Source organism: Diabrotica virgifera, chromosome 7 (assembly GCF_917563875.1).
Source record: "Diabrotica virgifera virgifera chromosome 7, PGI_DIABVI_V3a".
Taxonomy (NCBI): domain Eukaryota; kingdom Metazoa; phylum Arthropoda; class Insecta; order Coleoptera; family Chrysomelidae; genus Diabrotica; species Diabrotica virgifera.
In genome coordinates this window covers 142,093,201-142,112,936 of record NC_065449.1, presented here as the reverse complement: position 1 = coordinate 142,112,936, position 19,736 = coordinate 142,093,201, and the positions used below count along the sequence as shown (strand labels likewise).

Genomic DNA, 19,736 nt, shown 5'->3' with positions numbered 1-19,736 from the left:
TTAAGTTGGCAGGACTGAGAAAATTATGAAAATTTCATTATTTTTACTACATGTTTGTATATCTACACACACACACCCAAATTTATATGGAATCACCTGATATTTCTTATTATTTCGTGCGAATTAAAAAAACGAACACACGAAGTCAAACAATATTTATTTTAAAGCAATTTAATAACAAATGGATAACAATTAAATTAAACAATAAAGTATTTAAGAGCAAACAGTAGCGATCAACAGGTAGCAACAAACGCGTTCCAAGATTGCGGCTCTAATTTTGAATATTGTGTCGAGATATTTGGCACACATATTCGTAATATATAAAGAATGGTGGTACAGAGCCCAATTTCAGAAATACATATTATGTTAGTATGTGTAAATTACTCTATAACTAAATAAATTATTGAAAAAAGGAGCCTGTACCTATACCGCCATTAAGAAAGACAAAAAAAAACACTTTCTTCAAATAAACTTTTTTATCCCGTGCCCGTGAACACACGCTAGCATCTGTAAACGTACTGTTTTTCCAAAACCGAGGCAACAAAAGGAAAAAAGAAGCAGAAACCTGATGAGAAACATCACAGAGAACCAACCTAACGCTAAAGGGCATGGATCTGCTCATTAATCTAATATGTATTATTTTTATAATTAACTATTTAGATGAGAAATAAGCCACAATTATATAAATAATTTTATTAACGTTTTGACGTCCAAATCGGGTGTCGTTTTCAAAATACAAAATACTACTAAATTAAACAAAAATGTTAATAATAATTAATGTTATAATATATGTCTGAATTGCCGATATAAATGAGTCAGATTAAATAAATTATTAGAAGAATTTTTTACTAAGCAACAACATTTTTGTTTAATTTAGTAGTATTTTGTATTTTGACAACGACACCCGATTTGGAGGTCGAAACATTAATAAAATTATTTTTTTCAATTTAATTGTGGCTTATTTCCCATCTAAATAGTTAATTATAAAAATGCCACAAGGAGATAGCTTCAGAACAACATTTTTTATGATGTTCTTTTGTGTTAATATATTATTGTTTATATCCCAACAACGTTTAATTATTTATTAATACCTAAATCACTTAAATATTTTTCCACAGCAGTAGGTATATAAAATCAATGTCAATAGCCGTTACCATCTATGCATGTATAACCACTAAAAAAGCTAGGTGCTTTTAACACTCTGGTGTCCAAATCTGTTAGTATTTGTAAATGTACTGTTTTTCCAAACCCTAACTGATTTCAACACCCTAGTGTCAACACACGCTAGCATCTGTAAACGTACTGTTTTTCCAAACCCTAACCGATTTCAACACCGTGGTGTCAACACGCGCTAGCATCTGTAAATGTACTGTTTTTCCAAACCCTAACTGATTTCAAGACCCTGGTGTCTACACACGCTAGCGTCTGTAAATATGCGCCCGGCATACATGTCCTGCCCACTGCAGGCGGTTTCGCTTAATATTATAAGTAGTGATAATATCTTTTCCACCAAACGTATACTTGTAGATATTTTGCAGTTCAAAGTTATATCTACGCAGGAGCGTCATTTGAAATTTTGTTTGGGGGGGGGGGGGCAAGCACTATATATATTATACATTATATATGATGTTATGATGAATATTGATGTATTTTTTGTAAATTTCAGTCATTTTTTAGGGTCAGGGGGGGCAAATGCCTCCCCTGGACGCCCAAATGACGCCCCTGTATCTACGCCTCCATATTCCGTTCTCACAGACCGCTCCAAATATCTTGCGTAGAACCTTTCTTTCAAAAATCGATAGAGCGGATTCATCTGTTTTAGTTAGCGTCCACGCCTCTGATCCATATGTGAGAAGGGGGACTATCAATGTTCTATACAGCCTTATACGAGTTGTTTGAGACAGACGTTTGTTAGCTAAGTACTTTGATAGACTATGATAACATCTGTTTGCAATTATTATTCGTCTTTTTATTTCCCCTGATGTATTATTATTGTGGTTAACCGATGTCCCTAGATATATGAACTCTTTGACCGCTTCGAAGTTTTGGTCATTGATGATTAAATCTGCGTCAACATTTCCAGCTCTTGTGTTTGCGTTAGTCGCCATGTATTTGGTTTTATCTCGATTTATATGTAACCTCATTCGTTCTGCTGCTGCTACTAGTTTGGTTAGGATTTCCGTAGTTCTCGCTCTGGTTCTTGTTATAATGTCCACGTCGTCTGCATATGCTAGAATTTGGACTGATCTATTGAATCCTATGCATTTCAAATGGGGTTGACGAGTCGTTTTGAATTTTTACTGCTGATATCATCTTCGCCATGGTCACTTTTACCATACATATGAGTTTTTTTGGAATTCCTAACTCATTCATAGCGTTGTAGAGACTTGGTCTTAAGACACTGTCATATGCAGCTTTAAAATCGACAAAAATATGGTACATATCTATGTTAAACTCTTGCGCTTTTTCCAGGATCTGTCGTAGTGTAATGATCTGGTTAATGATTGAACGTCCACGCCTGAATCCTGCCTGATATTCTAATAGAAACGTTTCGGTATAAGGCTTCAATCTCTCGTGCAAAATGTTTGACAATATCTTGTATGCTGTATTTAGGCAGGGCCTATTTTACCACTAGGCCCGTGAGGCACATGCCTCGGACCCGCATTTTAATGGGGCCCGGAAAGATCATCAAAATTTTTTTTTATGGCAATAACAAAATAAATTTTCAAAATTCTTCACCTGTGATAACAGTGCTTCACGCCTTCGTAAAGCGACTTCACATGTCACAAGTACATCTCCGTCATCTCCTATAGAAAACAACAATGTCAATAACTCTTTTCCTAGCGATTGGCCAAAACATTTAACCTCATTAACCATTTAACTTCAACAATATCTTATAAATAATCGACCGAATCAATATATTGATAAAGTTAATGAATGTGTTACACAACTGGATAATAATAAAATCAGACATTTGCAAAGTGCAGTTTTTTATAAAATGAAAGCTAATGGGGAAAAATTTCTCGCGAGTGGTTAGTGTACCTACAGTCCTAAATGTAGCAGTGTTTATTGTTATGTTTGTAAACTGATTTCCACGAAAATTATTGTTTTTCTAACTTTCGATGCATATAATGACTGGATTAATATCAATAGGACAGTTATTCAACATGAGCGATATCCTGAATATACGATTTTATCGATAATTGATATGTAGTCAAGAGAAGTAGTACAGCAGGACAAATTGTAACATTAAGGGAAAAAAGTTATTTAGAAGAAAAGGAACATTGGAAAAACGTTCTGAAAAAAACGAAAGGAGAAACAAAATAAGAACTTAATATAGAAATTGAAGGAACAAAAATAGAACAAGTTAAAGCCTTTACATACTTAGGACTTAATAATAGAAGAAACAGGATCTCTAGAAACCGAAATCAATAGCAGAGCAGACTAGAGAAAACGCTACAACTGTATCACGTAAACGCCAAAAGAGCAATATGCATGCATGGCATAGAGATGTGGTTTTTAAGAAGAGTTAAAGGTGTTACAAAAATAAATAGAATAAAAAATACGTACATAAGGAACGAACTGAATCACTGCAACCGTTGTACACGTGTAAGGTAAGTATTTACCTACCCGGCAACCGTAGAGGTATTCGAAATATTTGGATCCTTAGACAAGGAAAGGTCTAAGTTTGGATCCATCGTGTCAGCGAGATAAAACCATTGATCCTTGTCAAAATATCCTTACTTGTACCTACTTGAAGGTTTAAAGATTATAAAGCTTTTTGTAGAATTGCAATTCATTTAGTAGTTTTTTAGACAAAAAATCGCAAAATCACTAATTAGGGCATTTTTTTAACAAAAAACTACAAATAACTCGAAACGGAAGCATTTTTCGAAAAATTACCAAGAGAGACAAGTGTTTATTTCTATGAGATACGCCTAAAAAATGATTCCGAACCAATTCGGTGAAATTTCTTTTTTGTATAAGTACTAAGTTATTTGTACAACAACTGCCGGCCCACTTGGAAAAATAAAAAAAAAATACGTTTCAACTTATTAGAATAGAATCTAATAAAAAAGGTTTAGTGCATTAGAAATGCAAAAAATAGTCGGTGTATTAGTGTATTCTGTTTTCAAAAGCGTCTTGAGGGGTAAACCGCTCGCCCTTTATATCCAATTTTAGAGTTTAATCACTATTCGCGGTGTGCAAGTACTTGGAAAGGGAAACGAGAAACGACCGTGCGCGAGTCGCGGAGAAATATTGCAACTATCTTAAATAATTCATATTGTCAATTGAAATTGTCAAATTGACGTATATTTCATACCTTCTGTCATTGACGCAGAAAAATTATATATTGCTTCACAATATTGATATGATATGCAATTATTATATAAAGGTAAATTTAATTAATTGTATTTTTCTTGCAGTACTGCATTTTAATAACTGATTTTATTTACTACATACAATTGTTTACGTTTGCTAAACATAACCTGCATCTTATTTTTTCTTCTTATTATTTTTTTGGACTATGGTCTTGACAATTATCCAGCAACCAGGACTAATATAATTGGCCAATATAATTAAAAGTGCGAATAAAAGTACAGAGCGTAGAAATAGAGGTCGCTTTGCCGAACTTGCACGGTCCCACCGAGATGACATGGCATTTTAATAATGTCAATTTAGGAATAATTATGCATAAATAAAGTGAAAAATTGTCTCAAAATGGACAGGACAGACAGACTGTGTGGGAGTTTTTATAAAGAAAAATGCTCATGTAAGAAATTTGAACGAGATAATCAATGGAGTCCTCTTGTAGCGGTAAATAATATCTATATAATTTTTCCACATGTTTTTATAAATTTAAGGTTAGTAACGCATCTTTGAAGTCTGTATGTTAGTTATCATTCTACTACAATTTGATTTAACTAAAGTTTGCTTTTAAATCAGGAGGAATAAACTAAAAAGACAGATTCACACCCAAGAACGTCACTAGAAAAATCACCAAATACATCTTCTTTTTTGGTTGACCTTCGACGGCAATCCATACTTATTATATTATACCTACTAATACGTCACTAAAGAGTTCTAAACACAACTGTTTTTCATGTCGGTAAAGTCAGCAGCACCACTTCATAAGACCAAATTCAGACTAAGACTATATTTTATTGCTAATTTATTACGCAAAGGAAAAATTTATTGCTGTAGCCGTTTCCGAGAAACAGTGGGTGCTGCTAGCTTTACGGTAAAGCTAGCAGCACCCACTCTATATCTCGGCAATGAAAAGGAGTACAGGGATCATTTTAACGGCATATTTTATTGCTATTTAATTGCTCTTGATTGGTATATTAACCAATCCTGAAATGCTACCCCATCATCCCCTAGCGTAAAACTCACCTCCAAAAAGTTGATGAAAATCGAAAATTCAACCCCAAGGAATTAATTGCTAATTTATTGCTAATTTATTACGGAAAGAAAAAATTTATTGCTGTAGCCGTTTCCGAGAAACAGTGGGTGCTGCTAGCTTTACGGTAAAGCTAGCAGCACCCACTCTATATCTCGGCAATGAAAAGGAGTACAGGGATCATTTTAACGGCATATTTTATTGCTATTTAATTGCTCTTGATTGGTATATTAACCAAACCCAAAAAACTACCCCATCATCCCCTAGCGTAAAACTCACCCCCAAAAAGATGATGAAAATCGAAAATTCAACCCCAAGGAATTAATTGCTAATTTATTGCTAATTTATTACGGAAAGAAAAAATTTACTACTGTAGCCATTTCCGAGAAACAGTGGGTGCTGCTAGCTTTACGGTAAAGCTAGCAGTACCCACCCTATATCTCGACAATGAAAAGGAATACAGGACCCATTTTAACGGCATATTTTATTGCTAATTAATTGCTCTTGATTGATATATTAACCAATCTCGAAAAACTACCCCATCATCCCCTAGCGCGAAACTCACCCCCGAAAAAATTATGAAAATCGAAAATTCAACCCCAAGGAATTAATTACTAATTTATTGCTAATTTATTACAAAAGGAAAAAATTTACTGCTGTAGCCGTTTCCGAGAAACAGTGGGTGCTGCTAGCTTTACGGTAAAAGCTATATCTCGGCAAGAAAAATGGGTACAGGGTCCATCTTGACGACCAATTTTATTGCTAATTATTTTTAATATTTCTGTCAAAATTCCGTCCTGTCAATTCTGTAAATATTCTGGACGCTACCGGAGAAGCCCCTGGAACGAAAATAATAAACAAAAACCAAAAGTGGTCAACGAAAACACCATGGTTTACACTAGAGGTTAAATAAAACTGTCACCAAAAAAAAAAGAAAGCTTTCCTAAAATATAGGTCAGAAAAAACGAATGAATCATATGAAAACTATAAAAGAGTAAGAACTGAAACTCATCAATTGGTAAGAAAAACAATAACAGATTATACTGGGAAAGATTCACAAAAGGACTAGAGATATATTTCTATGGACAACAGAAACAAGGCGCTTCATAAGACAACAAAGAAGCGAAATGAAAGAACTAGTTGAAATAGAACACATAAAAGAGGATACATGGGTGGCCTTCCTGACAGAAATTTTTAAAAAAGAAAACGAAAAATCTTTACCGGAAACACCAAATAAAATCAAATACCAAATGAACTCTTATAATGTGGTGGTGTACAACAACTGCAACTTCTTATTCAGAAAATAATCGCCACGAACAGAATACCAGATGAATGGAGAAGAGCGATCATGCTGAGGTTCTTCAAGAAAGGAGATAAGAAAGACCCCAATAAATATCGAGCAATAAATCTTTTAAATACAACACTCAAATTGACAACAAGAATTATAGCGACAAAGATAAACGAACGAATAACTATGCAAGAGGAACAGCAAGGATTTCGGACAGGAAGATCATGATGCACGGATGCAGTTTTTGTAATGACAAGTAAAAGAAAAGTCGCTGGAATATAATAAATTAGCATATATTATGTGGCTGATAGATTTGGAGAAAGCGCTTGATAGAGTGAGAATTCGGAACGCGACACATTTATTATATGAAAAGGGAATAGCACTGGACTTAGTAAAAACCATTGAGAATATAATATATATGAAGATAGCATAGCGATGGTAAGACGTAAATGAAAACTAACGCAACCTATCTGTATAAATGCCAGTATGAAACTGGCATTGGACAACGAGATTCGCTGAGCCCATTAATATTTAATCTGATAATGGATGAAATAATAAAGAAAGTTAAAAAGAAGAGGATATAGAATGGGAGAAAAGGAAATAAAGATAATATGCTACGCCGACGACGCCATAATAACAGCCGAAAATGAAGATAACCTACAAAGATTAATTAAATAATTCGAAGACATGGCGCTCATATACAAAATGGTGATCTCAACAGAGAAAACTAAATCGAGAGTGATATCAGCGGAACCGAGACGATGTAAACTGGTCGTAAATAACAAAATAATAGAACAAGCGATGGAAACGGAATACTTGGGAATAAAAGTGAAAGAATAAGTACAAAAACAAGTGAACATGGCAAACACAGCCAGGATGTCCCAACAACACAATCTGGAGAAACAAATGCCTCACACTCACAACGGAAACAAAAAACAAGAGCAGATACGGCAAAAACACAAAGACTACTGGAAGTAGCAGAAATGAAAGTCTTACGAAAAATAACAAACCATACTCTAAAAGGCAGAGTAAGAAGTGAAGAAATGCGAACGAGATGTGGTATAGAAGAAATAAACATGTGGAAACACAACATAGGAAGAATGACAGAAAATAGAATAGTGCGAATAGCAAGAGACAAATCGCCAAATGGAACAAGATCATTGGGACGATCGAGGAAAAGATGGTCAGACAACGTTAATTGAGGCTAAAAACCGAAGTAAAACAGACATTGAGCCTATTTATAAAGTAAAAAGAAGAAGAAGAAGAAGACAATTTCGTCTGTTCCTTGCGCTTTATTGTTTTTTAGTTTCTTTACTATTTGAAGTACTTCTTCATAGCCCGGGTTTTCAATTTGCTGCTCCGCCGTATTATATTGTCTCGTTTTGATCATTTTCATTGTCTGCATTAGGTTTTCCTCGAAGTATTCTTTCATTATAATTTTTTGGTTCTCTGTTAGTAGTTCTCCGTCGTTGTCTTTGGATATCGCCAATTTTTGGCTAAATGACTGTGTGCTTTCTTTTATTCTTTTGTAGAATTTTCTGCTTTCGTGTCTGTTGTTAAGCTCTAGGATTTCCTGTACTTGTTTTTTCAAAGCCTCTCTTTTTTTCTTCTGCATATTCTAGTCGCTTGTATTCTCGTTTCGTTATAAATTTCTCTCACATTTCTTGTCTTTCTTTGAAGTTGGTTAAGCCTAGCTTGCTTTTTTCCTCTACTGCAGTTCTGAATTCATCATCATTTCATTCCACGTTTCTTTGCCTTTTGGCATTTACGACAGTTTCTTCTGAAGATTCCATTATTATTGTTTTTATTAATTATTGTCTGTTCCTCCTCTACAGTTACCTTCCTCTCTGATTCCGTTGAGTTTTATTTAGAGAGCATTTTGGTATTCTTGTCTTTATTTTTCTTTCTTTATTCTTGTATTTTTATAGGTCCATTATCAAAACTGAAATAAACGGCTAAGCTTAATAAATCAGAAATAAATCAAACTAAGACATAATATCTACCGAAATAATATATTTCCCAAAAGTATTTATAGATACTTTTGGGAGGACAAGGCACATTCAATGTAATTTGCTTATGTATAATATTATCTCATGAACGTGGGAGTCTAATTATTATTTAGTTAACCGGCGTCCGTGAATCATAAAATGCGATCATTAAAATTTTATTTTTAAAAACGCTGATTTGAAGTTTGTATATTTATTGATTAAAAATCGATATTTACTATAAAATAGCACTGGACGAGGTAGACTATATTACCATTTTTTGGACAGTAAAGTTTTTTTTGAGTTTTTTGTTATAGTTCTATGCCTTTTATCAATTCCCCTCCTTCCGAGAAACAATCGGTAGACGGGTATGTAATACCTTGTAGCAAGTATGAAGCTAAAATATTTTTTGTTTTTTTTTTTGGAAAGGGGTAGAGCAATAAATTGCATTATTCACCTTTCTACTGACTGCACCAATGATTAATAGAAACCCTGTATCAACTGGTCTTAATTACTAAATACATAATTTTTGCATAATGGAACGTTGTATATGCGGTATCAGTAGCCAGCGAGACCTGAGAATACATACTACATTAATACTACTGAGTTAGTAATCACTAGAGTCCGGATTTCTAAGCATAATGCTTATGGTAAATAATACAAGCAGGACTAGTTTCTTTTTAAATATGAACGAAATATGCAAAAATAAGTCATTTTGACAGCCCCTTTTTATGCTTTTTTGCTTTTTTTAAAAATTATTATGCTTTTTTTGAATTGTTGTGCTTATTTGGTGCTTTTTTATATACTATTATCATTTTTTGCATTTGCGAACAGAAGAAATTTAATTTTGATCTATGTAGTGCAATTTTGGACTCTGATCTCCCTTTAAATAAATTGCAAAATGAAAGTTTTAAATCATTTTTGGAAAAGTACCTACTATTGAAGACATGTGCCGGATGAAAATACTCTGCGAAAAAATATGTTATTTGCATTTAAAATAAAACCAGAAAACAAGTAAAAACCCTAGTGGGAAACAATTACATCTGGTTTTCTGTGGACGAGGCTACATATATTTGTGGAAGATACGTCGCTAATTACTTCATTGGCTTACTTCACGAAGAAATCTTGACGAAGTGTTATTCAGTGTGCTCAAAAGAACTAGAAGCAATAAATAACAATACAGTTTCAAGATTCGTAAATGACGCTTTAGTAAATTTTTATCTTCCCGAGGCTGTGCCCACCAACAAAATAGTATTAATGCTTTTCGACGCATCAAATATCAATATGATCAAAACGGCATCAAATCTTAAAGTGTTTTATCCAAATCTAAATCACTGTACGTGTCTAGCACACGGCCTGAATCGCGTTGCTAAGACTATACGGCTGCAATTTCCACTTGTTAATGAGTTGATAAAAAATGGAAAAAAAATTCAATAAAGCTCCTTTAAGGGTGCAACTTTTTAGAGACAGATTCCCCAACATACCATTACCACCGGAAGCAGTGTTAACTCGGTGGGGTAAATGGTTAGATGCAGCTCTATACTACGCCGAATATTTCGAAAATTTTAAAAACTTCGTATTGGAACTTGAAGATACTGCTAACAAATCGATAAAATAGCAACTTTTGTTCTGTGAGTGAAACAATAAAATATTTGGAGAAACAGCAAATGTCATTAGTTGAGTCGATCCAAAAAATAAACAGTTTTGAAAAAAAGATGGAAGGTATCCCTGGAAAAATTGGTCAGATAGTATTAACAAACTTCAAAGATGTATTAACAAAAAACTAAGGATTTCAAAAGATGAAGAAAATATTTTCAATTTTAAATTGAGAACACGCTGAAGATATAACCATGGATCCGGCAGAACTGTGCACCGATAACCAATGTGGACGTTGAAAGAAGCTTTTAGATATACAAAAATGTTTTGAGTGATAGGTGCCGAAACTTTACGATGGAACGTTTAAATGAGTAATTAGTTATTTCATGCTTTAAACAAAAATGATATATTTTCCTTCATCTAAAACGTGTCGATAAAAATTAGGTTAAAGCATTTTTGTTTCAGTTATCTATATAATTTTGTTTATTTTATTTTATTATTAAATTTATAATAGGTCTTTACTAGTTCTTAAGCTAAGCCTAGAGATAATTATATATATTTTCTTTAAAAAAATGGTTTGTCAAAATTTATATGCTTATTTTCATGCTTTTTTGTATAATAAAATGCTTTTTTTCGTAAAATTGTTATGCTTTTTAAGCGCTTTTTTGCGTTTCTTTATGCTTTTAAATCCGAACTCTAGTAATCACCAATCATCTATAATAAAAATATTTGTCATTATTTAGTAGTTGTCATTATTATTAATTTTATAATATACTATACTATATAATACTATTATGTAAACAGTAAACACTTGCAAGTTGCAACAATAAATTGTTTCTTGGCAAAAAACTTCAGAAATAAATTATGGTAGGGGAGCCCAAGCGGGGGTTTTTGCAGTTACTCGAGCGCGTCAGATTATCATATGGGGAGAAACCTTGTACCCTGTAAATGTACCTCTACCATATATTGGCTCTTAATACAGGGTAGCTCGTGAAGGGGGGGGGCGAAAAAAAATCTATCCTTAGAAAAACTCCAAATCATCAGATTAAGATAAGGTAAGTTAAGTACATGCAAAACAATTGTTGTAAATGGGAAATTAAATAAAAAATGGAAAGTCACCACTAAAATGGAAAACTTTACTTACATTTTTTTTGGTTTTAGTACCTACTCTTCACAACCCAGTAGATCGCCAAAGCGCTCGAGTGACTGCACATTTAGCATACTTTTCTCCCATACTATTAGTAGGTAATTAATACTTCGCATTTCACTTTTTCAGGCTTTGTAGTTTTGACCGATATCTCGACTTTTGGAGTGAGTTTTTTGCTAGGGTGAGGATTAATAGGGTACTTTTACTAATATAATATATGCCGCTAAGATGGGCCCTATAATAGTCCTTATCATTGTCGAGAATAGTCGAAATATACCTATGATTGTTTTTACCGTAAAGTTGGCATAACTATTGCTTCTTAGAAACGGATACAGCAATAAATTTTTTCTTTCCGTAATAACTTAGCAACTAATTCCGTGGGGTTGAATAATCTAGTTTCATCATTTTTTCGGGGGTGAATTTTGCGCTAGGGAATGATAGGGTAGTTTTTCGGGATTTTTTAATGTATAACAAGAGCAATTAATTAGCAATAAAATATGCCGCTAAGATGGGTCTTGTACCCTTTCCCTTACCGAGATATAGCTTGGGTGCTGCTAGCTTTAGTGGTTCTAGCTTTACCGTAAAGCTAGCAGCACCCACTGTTTCTCGGAAACGGCTACAGCAATATTTTTTTCTTTTCGAAATAAATTAGCAATTAATTCCTTGGGGTTGAATTTTCGATTTTAATCATTTTTTCGGGGGTGAGTTTTGCGTTAGGAGATGATGGGGTAGTTTTTAGGAATTGGGTAATATATCGATCAAGAGCAATTAATTAGCAATAAAATATGCCGTTAAAGTGGGCCCTGTACTCCTTTTCATTGTCGAGATATAGGGTGGGTGCTGCTAGCTTTACCATAAAGCTAGTAGCACCCACTGTTTCTCGGAAACGGCTACAGCAATCAATTTTTTCTTTCCGTGATAAATTAGCAATAAATTAGCAATTAATTCCTTGGGGTTGAATTTTCGATTTTAATCATTATTTCGGGGGTGAGTTTTGCGCTAGGGGATGATGGGGTAGTTTTTCGGGATTGGTTAATTTACCAATCAAGAGCAATTAATTAGCAATAAAATATGCCATTAAAATGATCCCTGTACTCCTTTTCATGGCCAGTTTTTTTTTAACTAATCATTTTAAGGCAGTTAAACTTCCAGAATCTATTAATAATACATAAATAAAGAAGAATGAATACGGCGAATGACTAAAAACACCGCTAACTTGCATTATTATGCTTCCAATTGGATTTCTCCTTTTTTTTTTTTCAAAAAAATTTATTGATTTTTTAACCGTAACTTTTTATTTTTTATCTTAGAAAGTTTGGTAAAAACGAATTTTGTAGGTTTTTACAAGATCTATAAGGCTATTAATATTAAATCCTTTTAAAATCCTCAGTCGCAAAAAGAGGTGACTTTGAAAAGGTTGGTAAGTTTTTGCATGTTATTACAAGTTTTAATTGTCAAAATAGCTGTAATAATTTTTGCCGTAAAAAAATTTTTAGGAAACCATCTTCTTGGCAATTAAATAAGCTACAATTTCCTATTTAAACATTTTTCGTATCTCTGATGCTAATCTTTTTATTCTGAAGAAAAAGGCATTTTTTACCAAATTACAAAAATTTGTTATTCGCTTTTAACTCCATTTTTTTAAACTAATCATTTTAAGCCGGTCAAACTTCTAGAACCTATTAATAATACATAAATAAAAAAGAAGACTAAATAAGGTCAATGACTAATTTAAATTAGGGTGGTGATTAGGGGGTTGCGTAGGATCACTTTTTCGCTGAAAAGAATAGGGACTGACATTCTTTTTATTATAAGTCACTTAATTTTTGAGCTAGAGACTTTTTTATTTCTGGAGATAGATATTTTTAAATACTTTAAATTAGTTCGAACAAGTTATCCTCGAAAAATGCATAGTTCTCCCGTCTTTTGACTTTGAAACTACAATATTTAGCATTTGACGAAGAAGAGCTACCATATAATAAAGTATAGCTCGATTACTAGGTATTAATCTTAAAGAAAATTAGAAAAACGGTTTTTTTTATTTTTTCAAAAGAAAAGTTGTTTTGATAAAACGAAAACTTTGTGAGTTATTAGCAGAAAACTGAAAAAACATTGATTTTTTCGATATAAAACTAACATTTTCGAAAGCTAATAAATGGAAAACTATTAATTTTATCAAAAAAATGTATTGAACGTTTTTTGCTTAGAATAAATGTTTTTACCAACTTTTGCGGTAAAAATATAATAAAAGATTTCCACCCCCGAGATTGGGTGGCAACCACCACCATGGTAAAACGCCTTTCGGCATCATATATAGATTTTGATCCTTGGACTATCCACTACTTATTCTCAAATTTTCAAGTAAATCTATCCATTCTGTAAAAATTGCGAGGTTTTGTCCTATTATGTAGCTTCATTACTTGGACTAAAAAAGATAAGATAAAAAAGCCAAACTTTAAAAAGATAACTTTTTAATATATGTGTGATCTTTCGGTATGCTTTACACATAATCCCAGAATTGCGAAATTGTGACATTTAGGTGCCGTGTCCTTATTCAGACGTTGGCCGTCATCATGTTTATAATTTTCTGTTTCCTGAACCTTTCTTTATGGGCTTCTCCGCGAATTTGTAGATAAATAAAAGAAAATAAACATAAAAAATAAAGAAAAATAATGGCTAAATAAATCAAAAAACTAACTCACATTTTTTACTGAATATATTTATTTTAGTCATCGTAGTTTAGACTATTAGTAATGTACCTATTTGATAATAGTTAGAAGAATACCAGAAGAAGCCTCCACGTACTCCACGAAGATCGTAATGTACTATGATAGAATAGAGATCAATATGATTTAATCAGCTAATCCTTCACTAATCAGTTTTATAAATCTATTAGAAATTGCGACCACCTGCAATCATTTCATTTTCATTCTTCCTCTATACCCTCTTTTGAAATGGCTCTATTAAAACTGTTACAGTATAGAGGACATATCATGTGCTGATGAACGTAATAATATGCTTCGAGTCATAATGCAAGGAAAAAGTCGTATTTCCTAGTCAAACTTGAGAGCCTAGTTTGGATGTAATTCCATGGACTTCTTTAGAGCGGCGGTATCGAAGGTACGGATTGCCATGATAATGGTCAACTTTCTAAGAGGAGATGGCACATAAAGACCTAAAGTCTAAAGACCCCATAGAAAAAACTAAGAGGTTCCCAAATTTACTGCTTACATAGCAAATCAAGCCACTCTTACTAAATCGTTAAAGTGGTTTCTCCAGATTATGAACCTTTGCATCCAAAATACGCATACACACAACATAAAACAAGCCAACGTTGTACCTTGCTTAAAACTGGCAAATATTCCAACAACCCCAAACACTGTTACTGCTGTTTCACATTATAAGATTTTTGAACGTGCGAGAGATTTCTCGTGCCGTAGTTTTGTCGCACTTGTCGTTTTCACACAATAAGAATTGAGTCACACGAAGATATTTTGCTGTGTTGTTTGGTATATTATTTTTATTTACACTTTGTGGCTGAGGTAGGTACATGATACGATGTCGGATATGTATCATTACGATGTATCATTACAAATGGGTATTTTTTGTCCATACTTTTGTCCTAATGTACTGTAATGCGTATTTAATTCATTTGCAATTATTTCTATTTTGTCAGTTATTATTTCTTATGCTTTTAATTAAAATCCTTAATTTGTTCTTATAATCGTTGTTCTACTAAGTTATTTGTGGGATCTTGGATTAGCTCATCTAATTAGCTCATACATATATGTAGTAAACTATTCTAAATGGGAAATAAGCCACAAATGAACTAAAAAAATGATTTTATTAACATTTCCGACATCCGATTTGGGCGTCGAAACGTTAATAAAATTATTTTTTTAGTTAAATTGTGGCTTATTTCCCATTTAGACTAGTTTATTATAACAATTCCTCAAGGAAACAGCTTCAGAACAACATTACAATCTATGTTTTTCATGTACAGAATTTAAAAGACCCTCTGTCATCCATTCATTTTTAAATGTTGTTCCCCTCTTTTTAAATGTTGTTTTTAGATAATTTCACACAAGACGTGACCGCCGCCCTACTCTAGTTTTCACCAAGTTTTTTACCCTGGAAAACTAAATATAATTTCGTAGAATAAAAGGTATAGATATTTTATATGGAGCGAAATCAAATTATAGCGTTGTGTTTACTTTATCGTCGCAGAAAGAGAAATAAGAGGAACCGAATTCATTTGGTTCCATCCTATTAACACAAAAAGATACGATTTATATATTTTTATATTCACACATATTGATGGAACACCCTCTATAGTCTAGGCGCCAAATAGAGGTCACCGTGTCCTTTTCAATTCTGATGGACAAACTCAACGGTTTCTTATGGATTTTTGGCTGCTGATTACGAATTTCGAGGATGGAATTCGATCCGAGTGGTCAAAAAATTATTATAAACAATTTAATTGTTTATAAATTGTTTATAAGGCTCTGGCTCATAAACTAAAAGAGATAAAAAAGAATGTTTCAAATAAAATTTGTTCGTTAATAAAAAACGAAGAAGAAAACGTTTACTAAACTTAAATCCACCAATTAGAACTCAAGATATTGTAAAATTAGTGCACAATGCAAATTGCAAATTGCAAAATAAGTATTTTTCGAAGCTTTATCGATCGTAACTCGGCTTCTACGCATGCAAATGAGCCTTAGAAGGTCTCATTTTAAAGTTTAATGAATATGCTTCCAAAGAAAGTTTGTTAAATTACTTTGTCTTCATTTGTGTTAAAGTTATATCCGTTTAAAGTTAAAATTTTCTTAAAAAAATTGTAAATTAATTTGTTTATAAGGGTTTCAAGCAAATTTGAGCTATAAACATTTATACTTTAATTAACAATAATGATAGAAAGAACTCAAAAGGAACATTTTGAGCTTAATAAAATGTTCGTATGTTTATTTTTGGCCAAGATATCGATATTTTAATAGCGCGCTCTGAGGCGCGAGATTGACTCACCGCGTAAAGTTTCACGATGCAAATTATAATTTCTATGTATATTATATACGTTATCTTCATTTTTCATTTTTGAAGATCCTAATAAAATTTTATCATATAATTTTTATAATTAAATCATCATACTGTATCTCGTATCACCTTTCATTCTATTAACTTTGTCTTCTATTTTTTGTACTAAATGAGAACAGAAACCATTAAAAAATAATATTTCAGAAATATAACTAAAAAGTAAGTTGATATTATTTATTAATACTATTTTTACAAACATTATCTTTCATGCATCTGCATCGAGATATACAGAGAATCTCACCTTTTTTACATCTGCATAAGTTCTTAGAGCAATTTTTACAGTTACATGGTGGTACTAAGTATGTTCTTGTGGGCAGTAAAACTAAAACTTTCTGGGGTTTCAGAGTCTAATTATCTAGATGATATCCGTATAAAGTGGATCTAGTTCTTTTGCAACATCATCAAGGCACGTCAATTGTGTGTATGCCGCCACAACATAAATGCTCGTCTTATATGCAATGATGATGCTGTAAAAGAACTCGATTCATTTTTATATGGATATTACATATTGGTTCATTTTACTGCGTAGAAGCCGAGTTACGATCGATAAAGCGTCGAAAAATACTTACATACTTGACTGTGAGCCGCTTTTACGCCTCATAACGCGCCATTAAAATATCGATATCTTGACCAAAACTTATGAACATTTTAAAAAGCTCAAAATGTTCCTTTTGAGTTTTTCTATTATTAGATTGTTATAGATTGTATGAGCTAATTAGATGAGCTAATCCAAGATCCCACAAATAACTTAGTAGAACAACGATTATAAGAACAAATTAAGGATTTTAATTAAAAGCATAAGAAATAATAACTGACAAAATAGAAATAATTGCAAATGAATTAAATACGCATTACAGTACATTAGGACAAAAGTATGGACAAAAAATACCCATTTGTAATGATACATCGTAATGATACATATCCGACATCGTATCATGTACCTACCTCAGCCACAAAGTGTAAATAAAAATAATATACCAAACAACACAGCAAAATATCTTCGTGTGACTCAATTCTTATTGTGTGAAAACGACAAGTGCGACAAAACTACGGCACGAGAAATCTCTCGCACGTTCAAAAATCTTATAATGTGAAACAGCAGTAACAGTGTTTGGGGTTGTTGGAATATTTGCCAGTTTTAAGCAAGGTACAACGTTGGCTTGTTTTATGTTGTGTGTATGCGTATTTTGGATGCAAAGGTTCATAATCTGGAGAAACCACTTTAACGATTTAGTAAGAGTGGCTTGATTTGCTATGTAAGCAGTAAATTTGGAAACCTCTTAGTTTTTTCTATGGGGTCTTTAGACTTTAGGTCTTTATGTGCCATCTCCTCTTAGAAAGTTGACCATTATCATGGCAATCCGTACCTTCGATACCGCCGCTCTAAAGAAGTCCATGGAATTACATCCAAACTAGGCTCTCAAGTTTGACTAGGAAATACGACTTTTTCCTTGCATTATGACTCGAAGCATATTATTACGTTCATCAGCACATGATATGTCCTCTATACTGTAACAGTTTTAATAGAGCCATTTCAAAAGAGGGTATAGAGGAAGAATGAAAATGAAATGATTGCAGGTGGTCGCAATTTCTAATAGATTTATAAAACTGATTAGTGAAGGATTAGCTGATTAAATCATATTGATCTCTATTCTATCATAGTACATTACGATCTTCGTGGAGTACGTGGAGGCTTCTTCTGGTATTCTTCTAACTATTATCAAATAGGTACATTACTAATAGTCTAAACTACGATGACTAAAATAAATATATTCAGTAAAAAATGTGAGTTAGTTTTTTGATTTATTTAGCCATTATTTTTCTTTATTTTTTATGTTTATTTTCTTTTATTTATCTACAAATTCGCGTAGAAGCCCATAAAGAAAGGTTCAGGAAACAGAAAATTATAAACATGATGACGGCCAACGTCTGAATAAGGACACGGCACCTAAATGTCACAATTTCGCAATTCTGGGATTATGTGTAAAGCATACCGAAAGATCACACATATATTAAAAAGTTATCTTTTTAAAGTTTGGCTTTTTTATCTTATCTTTTTTAGTCCAAGTAATGAAGCTACATAATAGGACAAAACCTCGCAATTTTTACAGAATGGATAGATTTACTTGAAAATTTGAGAATAAGTAGTGGATAGTCCAAGGATCAAAATCTATATATGATGCCGAAAGGCGTTTTACCATGGTGGTGGTTGCCACCCAATCTCGGGGGTGGAAATCTTTTATTATATTTTTACCGCAAAAGTTGGTAAAAACATTTATTCTAAGCAAAAAACGTTCAATACATTTTTTTGATAAAATTAATAGTTTTCGATTTATTAGCTTTCGAAAATGTTAGTTTTATATCGAAAAAATCAATGTTTTTTCAGTTTTCTGCTAATAACTCACAAAGTTTTCGTTTTATCAAAACAACTTTTCTTTTGAAAAAATAAAAAAAACCGTTTTTCTAATTTTCTTTAAGATTAATACCTAGTAATCGAGCTATACTTTATTATATGGTAGCTCTTCTTCGTCAAATGCTAAATATTGTAGTTTCAAAGTCAAAAGACGGGAGAACTATGCATTTTTCGAGGATAACTTGTTCGAACTAATTTAAAGTATTTAAAAATATCTATCTCCAGAAATAAAAAAGTCTCTAGCTCAAAAATTAAGTGACTTATAATAAAAAGAATGTCAGTCCCTATTCTTTTCAGCGAAAAAGTGATCCTACGCAACCCCCTAATCACCACCCTAATTTAAATTAGTCATTGACCTTATTTAGTCTTCTTTTTTATTTATGTATTATTAATAGGTTCTAGAAGTTTGACCGGCTTAAGATGATTAGTTTAAAAAAATGGAGTTAAAAGCGAATAACAAATTTTTGTAATTTGGTAAAAAATGCCTTTTTCTTCAGAATAAAAAGATTAGCATCAGAGATACGAAAAATGTTTAAATAGGAAATTGTAGCTTATTTAATTGCCAAGAAGATGGTTTCCTAAAAATTTTTTTACGGCAAAAATTATTACAGCTATTTTGACAATTAAAACTTGTAATAACATGCAAAAACTTACCAACCTTTTCAAAGTCACCTCTTTTTGCGACTGAGGATTTTAAAAGGATTTAATATTAATAGCCTTATAGATCTTGTAAAAACCTACAAAATTCGTTTTTACCAAACTTTCTAAGATAAAAAATAAAAAGTTACGGTTAAAAAATCAATAAATTTTTT

At 32.4% G+C, this 19,736-nt stretch overlaps 1 protein-coding gene across 1 annotated transcript in view; it reads left to right on the top strand.

Annotated features, from left to right (window-relative positions):
* The first annotated feature begins 4,633 nt into the window (after positions 1-4,633).
* Positions 4,634-19,736, top strand: part of LOC114342409 (uncharacterized) — a 58,575-nt gene continuing 43,472 nt past the window's right edge. The window contains exon 1 of the mRNA XM_028293214.2: positions 4,634-4,818. Coding sequence (XP_028149015.1) covers positions 4,723-4,818 — 96 coding nt within the window. The 5' untranslated portion in view covers positions 4,634-4,722. The remainder of the gene's footprint in view (positions 4,819-19,736) is intronic.